The following is a 13,552-nucleotide window of genomic DNA, read 5'->3' on the forward strand; positions in this document are numbered from 1 at the left end:
TATCCCTCCATTTAAATTTTGGGAGGCTGGTGGGTGAATGCAGAGGGATGGCACTTAAAAGAGAGGTCCATCCATCACTGCTGTATTGAAACAGTTTAAGAGATTTCCAGAGAAATTCTTTGAAGGGACACACATCATATAGACATGTGTGTGTGTTTATATGTGTACAAGGACACATAGTCCATTCTACATGTATCCGTCAAAGACAGGCTGTGGATAATCACAGTCCCTTAGCCTTTTTGAGAGCATGACCAGATTGTATCAGACCCCCAGATCAGACAAGTTTCCCTGATGCACTTTGGGGTATATTTGTGGTGACTGATAGATCCTTCCCCCAACTGGTGTGATGCAACCTGCACCTGAGGGGGACATACCAGAGTACCTAATGAGGTAACCAGGCGCCTTATATGGACTGTACATTGAACCACCAATCAGCACCTGACAAATACCCTAAGCCCTTGTCCCTGAGTACCTGAGGGCCTAACCGTGCAGCTTATAGGGACCATACATTAAGCCACCAATCAGCGCCCTCCGGATACCCTTTAAGCCCCATCCCTTCCCTTTCCCCCCTCCAAAGGCGTGGTCACCTCTGCACGTGTTCCTCTTTTCCCCTTGACAGGCAGCCAGGTGGGAGGTAGGTGTTTCTCCTCTAACAAGGCCTGGTTTTTCCGCCCTCTGTCTGATCTTTCCCTGCCTTGCGCGGGCTGAGCACAGCTTCTGAAAAACAGCTGCCTGCCCTGGGTCCCTTGGACAGGGGCAATTTCCCCACCTGTGGTTCTTTATTTTTGACCTGATAGCACCACACCCTTTTCTCACCTCACTCCTTTCCACCTGGGCTGGACCTGCTGCCTGTGCTCTGCCTCCCGCCTGCCCCCTCTCCCCCTCCCCGCCTGCCCCTTACCGCCCTGGGCACCTGTGCCAACCTTCTGAGCACCTAGATCCGCTCTAGCAGGGGAACTAGACGGCTCAGAGCGAAGGCACATCTGAAGGAAAAGCAGCTCTTTGCTTTCTTCTTCTGCTGCTGCTTCCCCTTCCTCTTTTCCCAAACAGATATGTAAACACATGTATTTTTTTTTTTTCTTTTCTGTTTGAATTGAGCGAACTGGCTCTCCCCGTCTGTGCCTTGATTTAGCTCTTGGGCTGAGCCTTGCCCCTCCCTTCCCAGCTCGGATGGGATAAGAGGCCTTGGATCTGGAGCTCGAGCTTCCAAATTGAAGCTGGCCCCAGGCCAGGTGACCTCTCCTTTGTAAGTTTCTCTCCTAAGCAGAGCTGGGGAGCGGCGGGGGAGGGGGCGCGGGGCGCTGGGATCTGTTTGGTGTTGTTGGGGGGGAGGGGGAGTGGTGGTGAGGGAAGGAGGGGGTGGAAGAGAGAGAGTCAAGGGCTGTTGTTAAACAGTTTCTTACCGTAAGAGGGAGTTCAGACCTAGATCTTTCCAGTTAATCACACAACACATTTAGCTCATTGCAATAAAAAGCCGCTCAGAGCCGAGCGGCTCTTTCAGGCGCTGAGTCGGAACGGGATCCGTCCACCCGGGCATCTGTCTCCACCAGTGGGACCCGCCAGCGCCCAGCGCCATGTGGGTGACCAGACTCCTGCCAGTCCTGCTGCTGCAGCAGGTCCTCCTCCACCTCCTGCTGCTTCCCATCGCCATCCCCTATGCAGGTCAGTTTTCTCTTCTTCCTTGTTATCATTTTCCCCTTCTCCGGTTCTTTCCCCAGCGCTCTCTGTCCACCTATCCCCAGCATCCTTTCTTAGCTCAGTATATGGTATAGGTTTTTTTTCTTTTTTTTTAAAACTTCTCAAGGTCCTTTCTTTTGATCTACTTGCAAAGCATTTACAAGGATAATTAACATCCCCTCAGGGTGTCTCCCCACCCCACCCTCACCCGCTAGTGACCCAGCCCCTTCTCACTTAGCTTCGTAGTTGTGGGCTTGGGGGTAGGCATGGAGTGCTAACCCTGGCTGGACCTTGCATGGTTTGGACAAGTTTGAAGTTGAACAGGAGGTCTGGTCTGTAGAGGGGAGAGTGATGGTCAGTGCAGCAGGGATTCTTTTTTTTCCCCAGAGGATACTTTTCCAGGACCATCCAGGACCCCACATCAACTCTGTAAACACTCAGAGCCAAATGATGGCTTTATGCAGGTTTATATTTGGAGAAAGGCCGATTAAACTCTGAGTATAGGTATGTGATGAAAATGAAAGAGAAAGCCTGCCTTCTAAGATCTCATTCCCCCCCCCCCCCCCTGGGGATGGATGCCTGTCTTTTTGAAACTGCAGAGCAAGAAGACAGAAAAAAAAAATTGTGTAACTTTGATTAAAGCTGCAGAGCTTCTTTCTGCATCTCCTTTTCTGCCCTGAGTGTACAGGTTGGGAAGGAGTTGCTTGGGAGTTCCTATTGCCTGGACGTTGGGAAATGTCATTGGCTGCTTTGGGCAGTTTTCTGTAGTTATCAGCGAGAGGAAACATCTGCATTTGGTTGTGTTATCATTGTAGTGGCTGGGATGCCAGCCGGAGAAAGTAGTGAGCATCATGGGTGGGCACAGGGGAATAAAAGGATGGAACAAATGCCCAGATGGTAGACATGGCCTTTATTTATTTATTTATTTATTTATTATTATTATTATTTTTTATAATCCAAAACAGAGAACTGGCTGTATTTTGTAAGATAAGTTAAATAATGAAGTTCTTCAGACCTCTGCTCTAGCTCTAGATGTAATAGAAGAATTGAAAACATCAAGGATGTGCTAGGTGTTAAGAAATGGTTCCATCCACCTGGCTTTCTTCTCTTTTGTGACTTGGTCCTTTTGGGAAACAACCCTGTGTTAGAAAGGTCCGCTTGAAAACAGGTAGGTTAGGCTTCTGAAGAGGTGAGAAAGAAGTTAGTGCCATCACCAGGTTATCATGCTTGAGCTGTGTCATGTTAAAATAGATTCCTTTAAGACATGGCTGGATTAGGGGAACTTCAGCATAAGTTGAAACCAGGGCTGCTATGTTGAGGGCTTTCATTTTGAAGGATTGAAGTGTTGATAAAGTCTGAAATAGACAATGGTTACCTGAAGTCATCCATGCTGATGCGAAGGGAACACAGTGGGGAAAACCCAAACAGTAGATCCCCCATAGACAGTGTCTCCTTGCTTTTGGCATGCATCATGACGTTTTGGCAGGAGATATACATTCGTAATTATATTTCACTTTGGCTAATGTTGAAATGACTGCGTTTCCTGAGTGTAGAGAAAACGCAGCCCAAGAGTGTGCTGGCAGGCAAGGAGAGGCCAGTGGGGAATTACAGATATGCTGAGAATAATTCCTGAAGTGTATCATGCTCAAATTGTCACCAGAAGGAGGTCTGCCTTTGTTTGGGTGGCAAGTTTATTTTGATAGTTGTTCTTTTTTTTATTTTTAAATAACATTCTTCAAAATGGAAAACATGGGTAGCCCTCTTAGGACATAGAGTGTTTGTTCTTTTCAGTATCATCAAATGTTGAACATTTAAAAATTTTGTTGTTGTTACTTGCTTCAGTGGTACTTAAGATTTATCTGATTGTACATATTGTAAAATCATGCAATATTAGGAAAGAATTGGATACTATAGTGAAGTGACAACCAGTTCTGAGCAGAATGCGTTATGGAGATATTTTACTGAAACGTTTTTAAAGAAATATTCAATGCAGTGAAGCCATGTTTAGAGAAGTTGTTGCACAGAGAATTACCCTCTATCTGTTCCTAAGGACACTGGAAACAAATATCTAATCCCTTGTAACAGCTGAAGCATTAAGTGAGCATCTAATGTGGGGGATATAAGGATGAACAAATGTGAAAGAAACCTACATTATTGAGCAACAGTTATTGTCCAAGCTCTAAAAGTTAAACTTAGTTACTTCTAATAAAATTGGCATTGTTGGACTCATCTAACATGAGAAAACTGACGTTAAGGACCTTAATTATCTTAGTGAAGGGATAGACCGGAGTGTCTTACCCAAATCTATGTGAATGAAATATATGGGATAAAAAAAATATTTATACTGAAGCCAATAATTGTGAAATCAATTGAAACTGCCTTTGAAGAACCCATTTTGCTAAGAAATATAAGAAAAACTCCAGTTGACAAGGTACCTGACAGAAACTGCATGTCAGTGTAGCTGTTTGGGTTGCTGTGTGGATGGAGAGTGGTAGGCAGAAACAACAGAGGAAGACCAGGAGGAGCTTCTATGGAATGAAATGAAATGGAATGAAAGAGAAGGGAAATATCTAGGGAGGCCCCTAATCTCCTACTGAACATTGCTTCATTTTGCAAATCTCTTTGGAAGAGATCACTATGCTGCTTCTCAAATAGCAATATTTGATTTAAGCCTGACAGGATGTCTTTCTTCTTGACATTTTTATTTGTGATGCTGTTACCTTCTCTGCAAAAGGCTAGATGATGGTGATGTCCGAGTCCTAGATAATAGCAATGAAATGCTGGACCAGTATTTATGATTCTTGTCTTTGAGGCATTTAAAATCTTCTATCACAACCATTCCCTCCCATTAATTATTTGTATACTTTCATCTTAACATCTTGCCACTTCAAGCTGTTAACCACTAATCATGTGGGTAGGTTTCTCAGAATATGTACAGCCAGATTCCCTCATCTTTCCACACCCTGCAAATCCTTTCCTTGCACGATTTTCCTTTGAAGTCAATGGTTAGCCACACAGAGAAGAAAATATATGAGGTACTGAGAGAAATGAGTGTGAGGCCCAGGGACCAGGGGGAGAAATGTGTCTTTCTTCAAGCACCTTGATACATTTGACCCTATTCTCTCTGTGTAGGTTTTCACTACACTCCTAACGATTTCAGTTCTAAAATAGGGACTTCAGGTTCTTCAGCAAACACAGCTTCTAGAATGTTTCCCACACTGGGAGAAGAGGAAAGAGTCATTATAATTTAAAGTACAGAAAACATGACAAAGTTGGAGTGATCTCTCACCCTTTGATTTCATTTCACTATTTTGTTTATAAACTTCAACTAACAGCCATGCACAAAATTAGTAGGGCAAAATCTGATCCAAAGATTTTTTTTTTAGTTTCTTCCCAAATTAAACTTGTCTTTTAACTGTTTTGAGGAAAATAAGCATCAGTTGTTACTACATATGGATGATAATAATTTTTTTTGGATGCTGTTTTTTAATGATTTCTGTTTTGAGTTTTTCTTTTATTGAAGAAGAAATTAACTTTATAGGTGTATGGATTACATGATGTACAATTAGCTTGACCTTCACATTTTTGAGTACTTAGTTACTGACCTCATAGAAATGGCTGAATTATAAGGGAAAGCTTCTAAGTCATGACAAATGAATAATGGAAAGGGAATCCTGGTGTCTGGTTCTGATCGCCTCTCATTAGCTTTGTATCCCAGACAAGCCTTTCACTCTTATTTATTATCTAGTAAAGGGAAATCATGGATTTATTTGCCTTTTAGAATGCTTTTTGATCTTTACATGAGATGTAGTGATGGAAAAATTTATCAGCAAGCAAGAGTAGACTGTTTTTATGAGGTACAGCCACACATTAACACATTTCAATAGGACAACTGAGGAGCTGTAGAATTAAACACAACCAGCAAACCCACCGAGACTTTCTTTCTCACAGTAGTCTTCAATGCTTGCTTTCATATTACATGGTATCAAGAAAAGAAGCAGGGCATTGACCAGGGATTCTATTTTTTTAATAATTAGTAAAATACGTATCTGAATTTAATATTTATCTTGGACTTTTTAAATTCCTCTCTCAGTTAGATGTATATAATAAATACCTAATACATGAGGTCATTTGTAATTCAATATTTTCAGTTAACAGAACTCATTTAATATATATATAATTCTTCCATTTTGGTGGGCAATTCTTAAAATAGATGACCTGTATCTATTAACTACATTTGTCTCTAAGAAATATTTCTATTTGTGTAGGAAATCAGATGACTATTATGCTGTGATATACTTCATAGCACCTGAGAAATAGTCCACTAAGGTCAAATGAAAGAAAACCTCTTAATGAAGAAACTTTCCTTCCATTAACATGGCCCTGTATTATAAACCAAATTTGAAAAGAATTGTAATATTTTTCCCCCCTTGGGAGAATAAGTTTCACTCCTATGCCAGAAATTAAACAATAATATTCCAAAAACAAAACTAAAACTTTGCATATTAATAACATTATTTATCCAAATTGGTTTCCAAATATTTACTTAATGATAATAGTTTAAATAGCTACTTTCAGTTCAACTATAATACAACTTGTATTTTTCTTAAAATGAGTAATTGGGATATTAGCATTTCAGGTAATTAAACAGAGTCATCTGTCGAGTCCATGAGAATGCCAGAGTTGTCATCTGTCTGCCAACGTTATGCAAGGCATTTGGTTCACATTCAATAAAAAACATGTTGATAGATTATTTCCTTGATTGAATTTTTATGTTAAAATGTCTTTTAAATTACATCTGTTGTGCCATAGCCATTTAATTTTGTAGGGCAAAGAAAAGTTAAAAAATGAAAGCATTACTACAGAAATTAATACCACTCTTTTGGGTCCTGTGTTCTGGAGTTTTACAGAGAACTAGACATTTAGAAGACTTCATGTTTTCTCTTATTTATTGTGAACTTCAGGTTAGGAAAGACATTAATGAGTAGCATCTGTCCTCTTAATAAACCGACTGGAGCCAGTGGTTGCTGGCACACGTAAGAGTACAATGCCATTCTTGGTACCTCACTCTACTAGCCATGGTTCCAAAGTTTTTAGACAGAAGTCTTTACTCTCTTTTCTTGACACATTTCATCACATAAAAAGCCAGGAATGCATTGTCTGTTCTACTGTCCAAGTTACTTCTCTACTGATAGCTCTAATCTAAATCTTCATGAAATATTTACAAGCCATATTCTCACATTCTTTCTTAGCAATGCTAAGAGAAAAGAAGGCATCATAAGTGTTTAAGAGTGGGGGTTCTGAAGCTAGCCAGCTGGATTTTGAGTCAGATCTTCTAAGTGGTCAATTTTTCCCTGTGTCTTGGTATCTACATCTTTAAAATGAATGTATTATTACTGACTTTCTTACAGGGTGTTCAAAAGGATGGGCAGGCAGAGGAAGGCACAATCATGTCTATCCTTATTATGCGATAGCTGCAGTCTCTTAGACATTTTCATCCTCATGGTGAAGATGGTGATCATCATTACAAACCAGACCACTTTCGGCAAATTGAGATTAAAGAAGCAAGTTCATGATACTCTAATGTTATTCAATAGATTACATCTTTTAGCATGTTTTAATTCTGTTCTCAGGTTTTTAATAGGAGGATTCATGCTATCTAGGCGCCTTGTCGAGTACTTTCATGAAGAAAAATGATGTTGTTAGATTAAAGGGTGAAGCTTTACATACATTTGATTTGTAGCATTTGGATTGATTTCAAGACAAACAGTTCAGTGATACTAAGAACTTGTGCCCCCAAGCACAGAAGACACTTATATAGGAAATGAGAAGAGCTAAAATATGAATAGTATGAAATGCTTTAAAGAGCAAGTCAGAAAAATGTGTCCACTGCCCCAATTTTAGTGAGAAGTTTCTTATCTGTTATTGAATTGGCTTGTCTAATTAATACTATAACTTACATACAGACCACTTATGGAAGGAAATGACAAATTTAATTATAGAGCATGATATGATATGCCCTGGCCCTTGCTTTCATACTGTTTGGAGAATATCATGTTATTTATTTCTTTAGAGTGAACTCTGCCCTAATTTTTAAAAACATCCTTAATTTGAAAGAATGTAGATGAGTGAAGTGACTCTACATGACAAGTTATTTATTCTTCACTGATTATAATATTTCTTTTTTTTCTCTAAACTATCTGAGAGTATCATTGCCCACCTCACTGTATCCCCAACTCCTGGAGATCTAGTATGTTGTCAGATAAAATCATTATCTTGATCCTTAAGCACTTTTTTTTTATGTTAGCCTCAAAAACATATTCCTTATCTGTGTTTTATAATTATTATTAATAGAAGGACAGAAGAAAAGAAGAAACTCACTTCATGAATTCAAGAAGTCAGCAAAGACAACACTATTTAAAGAAGACCCATTTCTGAAGATGAAAACAAAAAAAATGAACACTACAGACCAATGTGCTCATAGATGTATTAGGAATAAAGGACTTCCATTTACTTGCAAGTAAGTTACTTCATTTTGTTCTTAGGATAATTTCCAAATACAATATGTACTTATTATCATCATCACATATTTTTTTTGTACTTAATATAATTTGCCCTTAAAATTATAAGCTTGGCTTTAGTGTTAAACACATTACAGCAGAAGACTGAGCTAACAGTTGATGGAAATATGAGTAAGGAAGTACATATAAAGTTAATCCACAGTGGCTTTGGTTATGGAATTTACATATCATCATCTTATAAACAATTGAACTTTAGGAACTGAAAGATAATTCGATTTACTTTTATCTCATGTTTAAATGTTTTTAAAAAAACATTTAAAATATTCTATTCAGAGTAAACATTTTTTCTTTCTTTCAAGAGGAGTAAAGAAAATTTCAGAATATATGTTGAGCAATAGCCAAAATTTACTGTAATTTATGTCATTCATTGTCTTTAGAGATTTAAATAAAAGGTGTTGAGAGAATAGGATTAAAAACTGGAGGGATTGGTGTCAGCAGCAGAGACTGTTTAGGCCAGGGTAGTGATGATGACATTTTAGATGAAAAGTGATGGGGTAATTCAGAGAGGCATGCGGCAACTCAGAGTGAGTTTTGCTACTTGTGAGAGTCCCTGTGTGACCTCACAGAGAATTCCTTACAATGTTGCCAGTAACCCCAGAGGATACAATTTGGAATTTTGGGCCATGAAGGTGACAATTTCCTCCTAACTGCCCAAGGAAAATGTGTTTCCTAGTTCTTCTCCGTAAACATTTCTCCCCTCGCTTATGTTCCTCCCTTTCATTCCCTATGTCATCCCACATGTTAAAGGATTTAGCATGACACCCTGTAAATTTTAAATTCTGCTCTATAACATTTGGGTCATGACATATAATGGGAACACAGATTTAGTAATGTCATGGCAAGTGGTATGAATTTCATCTTGCCTTTCTCAGAGAAATGAATGTTATGGGCCTGAGGGGAAAGTACATGGTCAGAGAATAACTTCAATAGATTTAGAGAGACGAGAGACTATCTCCTTCCTATCCATTTATAACTCCTCTGGAAGTATTTTATAGCCAAACTACCACTTTCAGGGAGATATTTCTTGGCAAGAATAGTGGGGGATTGACTTTGCAAATATTTTCCTATGATGATTCTGCTTCTTTCCCCTGGCTTTCTGATAAAAGCCTTGAGTTAGTTAAAAGTAAATTAGAGAAAACCACTCTCAATCAACATCTCAGCTGTGTAGATTTATGGAGATGTTCTTCTGGCAACTGAGGAGGTTGGGTTTACTGTATTTTTCCCTCTTGGGGTTGGAAATGCAGGGCAGAGAGAATTAGAGAACCACAATCATTGTTGGTTTTTAACTCTAAATCTGACAATACACTCTCCTGGATCCACAAGTAAGGAAAATATTGCCACTTTTCAATTTTCACATTCATCAGCCTTGTGCTTATTAAAACCAAACCAAAACAAAACAAAAAACCTTTTCCTTTGTTTTATTTAGTAGAAACGAAAATGAATTTGGTTCATTGGAGGGCACATGTGACCTGATTAATATATTTTTACATACCCCCTGTATATGCGGTTTCACATTTTCCTACTATATTCTGGTTGAGTTAAATTTAGTCTCCAAATTTATGGCAATCTATACAGAAAATCACATGTTATAAAACCCATGGACAGCCCAAGTTTTCCTGTCTAGAAATTGTATCATCCTTCTCATTTATCTATACCAATATGTGTGCATTATACATATGTGTTTGGAACCACTAGATACATTAGTTATTCAGAATTAAATATATATATATATATACATATATATATATATATTTGAAATATATATATATATACACACACATATATATTCGATATATATATATATATATTAACTGTGATATTCTGAAATTAGGTTCTTAATGAAGTAAATGGTATTTTTGCCAACTTGTTATATGGACTAGAATCATTGGCAAACAAGGGAAAATATAGGAAAATGTTTGGAAAATACCAGCAAAGCTGTGTGAAAGCATCTGGGCTTGACTGGGCATGGGGTGGAACATTTGTCAAACACTCTTTTCTCTTGAGAAGGGATCAACAAAAATTGGTTGTGTAGAGATTGAAATTTTCCTTTGCTGGGAAGGAAAGCTAACAAGAGTGCCTGAGCTAAGGTCTTCAGAAAATTGTTGTTCAGCAATTGGCTCAAGAGAAGAAAACTGGAGGCTTTCCTCTTCTAGCCAAGACTGAGTGACTCTTACTGCAATTGCCCTTGTGCCATGACCAACAAGGAAAATAGACAAAATAAATTCTTGAAATGAAGATGATAATTAAAATAAAGCTAAGATAAAGACTCCTAAAGTCTTAAAAATAAAATGAGCCAATTTTATCTTATCAAGGTATTCTGCCACAGCTACAAAACTAATACTTTGATGATTTGCTTTTAATTACTATGTCAGCTGTAAAATGTTTTATAGGTAGATATTTAAAAATACAAAGCACTTAAGTTTGTGAATATGTTTTGAAGTTATGGATATAGAATGAAATGTAGTAAGTATATAAAATAATAAGTAAAATATTTTTTTAAAAATTTATGGCATTTTTATATTTGTTTTATAAAAAAGTATTTCCCCTTATTGATATTATTTCTTAGTTGTCAAAATACTAAGAAATGAATGTTTGCAGTTGGTGGCATCATAAGTAGCATAGTAAGGAATTTTAATACCATTTTTTAAAGGGAAGGAAACACTTCAGAATTCCAACACCAGTTCTTATGTAGAAAATGTTATCCAATACTTTACTATTTATAGTTAAGAGATTTTTGCATTTATAATTTTAGTTTAGAAAGACTTTATATTGCCCTCCTTGGTTAAACCATGTGCCCAATCTTTAAAAACTGTATAAATAGTAGTATTCCTTCTTTTCATTCAGATATTTTTTTCAGGGCCTTTGTTTTTGATAAAGCAAGAAAACGATGCCTCTGGTTCCCTTTCAATAGCATGTCAACTGGAGTGAAAAAACAGTTTTGTCATGAATGCGACCTCTATGAAAACAAAGGTAACTGGCCACTTGCTAAATATTCATAATGAAATTAAGTATAAAAATATGTAAATTCCTGCCACAGTTCTCTTTCCCATGGGTTTTTCTGTTATATACTGGATCTGTTATACATCTATAACAGGTACATCTATAAATGTTAATTCATCTATAAAGACAGATGACACTAGAGACTTGACAATAGAATGACACTTTTGATACAGAGATCATTTTCCAAATGTCCCATAATTAGATGACCTCTACTCAGTTTATTTCTAGAAGCCTCTCCTAGAACTGGTAGTCTCCATGTCATTTTGGAAAGTGCCACCTTAAGCTATTAGTTTAAGACATTTTACATTACAGCAAATTTGGGTAGTATTGTAGTATTTTAAATTTAACAGCTTTAAATATCTAAGTTATAGTGCTGATTGCTAATAATAAAAAAGTGGAGATATTGAAAAAAATAGTTGGATCTATTAGTTGGATCTATTTCTAATTATTATGTTCTTTAAAACATTTAAAATTATATACATATATATTTATTGATTTCAGAAAGGAAGGGAGAGAAAGATAGAAACATCAATAGTGAGAGGGAGTTATTGATCGGCTGCCTCCTATACACCCCCCACTGGGGATGGAACCCACAACCCAGGCATGTGCCTCGACTGAGAATTGAAGCTTCATCTTTTGGTTCATAGGTTGACACTTAACCACTGAGCACACTGGCCAGGCTAAAAATACTTTTTTAAAGAAGAATTGAGACCAAATTGTTTGTTAATTTGTCTATTTTAGTATTCTGATATTATATTCACAGGGTGTTTACTTTGTAAAACACATAATTATATCAAATAATTGAAGAATGTTAAATAAATATGAATATGAGAAGATAAATCTTTCATCACAAGAAGTAGTTATGGATTGTATTTGTAATTGCATTAATTTTAATTTTAATGCTTTCTTCAATCATATTGTCTTATTAATTTAGGCATTTGGTAATATATTACACAGATATTTTCTTATAATGGTATATGTCTAAATTAAGATTGGTTCATGGTAGAAAATAAGATGATCTCTATACACCTCAATAATTCTACAAATCCTAAATATAATTCATACTCTAGTATAAGACCATCTTCAACTAACAACTGTATTGTAGTTGATATTGTTTGATGGAAATATTCAGCATGTTTCAATTTGATTGCCCTGCAATTTAGCAGTAGAAATATTAGAAAAAATATGGGAAAAAATCAAAACAATATAATTATCTCTCTCTCTCACACAGACACATACACATATATAAAAAACCCACACCATTTTACTGAAAGAAAAATTTAGTTATGTTTATTATTTAAAGTAACTTTCTGAATTCAATATAGGTTTTATAAATCCATTAATTTTCATTTTTAATATTTTCTTAACATGGTCTGCATAATTGAGCAAATCATTCTGCCAAATTAAGTTTGTCTGGCCAATTGAGTGTAGAGACTATGTTAAATACACAGACTTACACGATCAGTTATTCAAGTATATGCTCACAAAATTAAAACTTCTCAATGGACTTTTTTGTTGTTGTTTTGTATTGTTCTGAAATGTATTATTTTGAAAATATTAGTAGAAGCTTTAGGCAAGACATTTCAATATGATATGAAAAACAGTAGTTTACAAGTGGTAATTACTTAAAAGTTTGAATGGAAGTTTCTTTTACTTTTAGATATATACCACATGTTACTCACAGTTACAACGTTTTTCTCCGCTTTCTTCTGATAGACTATATTAGAAACTGCATCATTGGTAAAGGAGGTAGCTACAAGGGAACAGTATCTATCACTAAGAGTGGCATCAAATGCCAGCCCTGGAATTCCATGATACCCCACGAGCACAGGTAAGAACAGCATGAAGAAGAGAGGATAAGCCTCTTTTTTTTTTCTTTTTTTTTTTTTTTATTATGTGTGTTAGTCCTTCAGAATAATTCTACAGTTCTATAATAACTTAGACAACCTTGCTAAATTATATTGGGCCAAGGATTATGTGAATTCATGACTGGTATTTAGACAAAGATGAACAAATTTATCATTCAGATATGGCCTAAGGTCATCCTACCTCAAAACTTCAATTTATAGATCTTAGTGTTTGTGAAAAAATAATGGGAACATAATTTTAAAAGATTCCCCCCTCCCTTCGTCTTCAAGAAGGCTCCGCATTGTGTAGCTGGAGTTGGAGAGGTTGACTGTGTAAGTTAGAGATGGGTCACATTCTGACCTTACTCAGTGGCCAGGGCCAAATGTTCTTAAACCATTGAGGTTCTCAACCTTGGCTGCACATTAACATCACCTGCTAGAAGCCCA

General features: G+C 36.8%; 1 protein-coding gene across 2 annotated transcripts in view; it reads left to right on the forward strand.

The window, feature by feature from the left end:
- Positions 1-1,385: 1,385 nt before the first annotated feature.
- HGF (hepatocyte growth factor) overlaps positions 1,386-13,552 on the forward strand; it is a 60,179-nt gene continuing 48,012 nt past the window's right edge. Inside the window, exons 1-4 of one of the 2 annotated variants that reach the window (XM_036429585.2) lie at positions 1,386-1,662; positions 8,032-8,197; positions 11,116-11,228; positions 12,975-13,089. In XM_036429585.2, the coding sequence (XP_036285478.1) occupies positions 1,575-1,662; positions 8,032-8,197; positions 11,116-11,228; positions 12,975-13,089 (482 nt within the window). In that variant the 5' untranslated portion in view covers positions 1,386-1,574. The remainder of the gene's footprint in view (positions 1,663-8,031; positions 8,198-11,115; positions 11,229-12,974; positions 13,090-13,552) is intronic. The other variant, XM_036429582.2, reaches the window with a different exon arrangement.

Source organism: Pipistrellus kuhlii, unplaced genomic scaffold (genome assembly GCF_014108245.1).
Source record: "Pipistrellus kuhlii isolate mPipKuh1 unplaced genomic scaffold, mPipKuh1.p scaffold_m20_p_10, whole genome shotgun sequence".
Lineage (NCBI taxonomy): Eukaryota > Metazoa > Chordata > Mammalia > Chiroptera > Vespertilionidae > Pipistrellus > Pipistrellus kuhlii.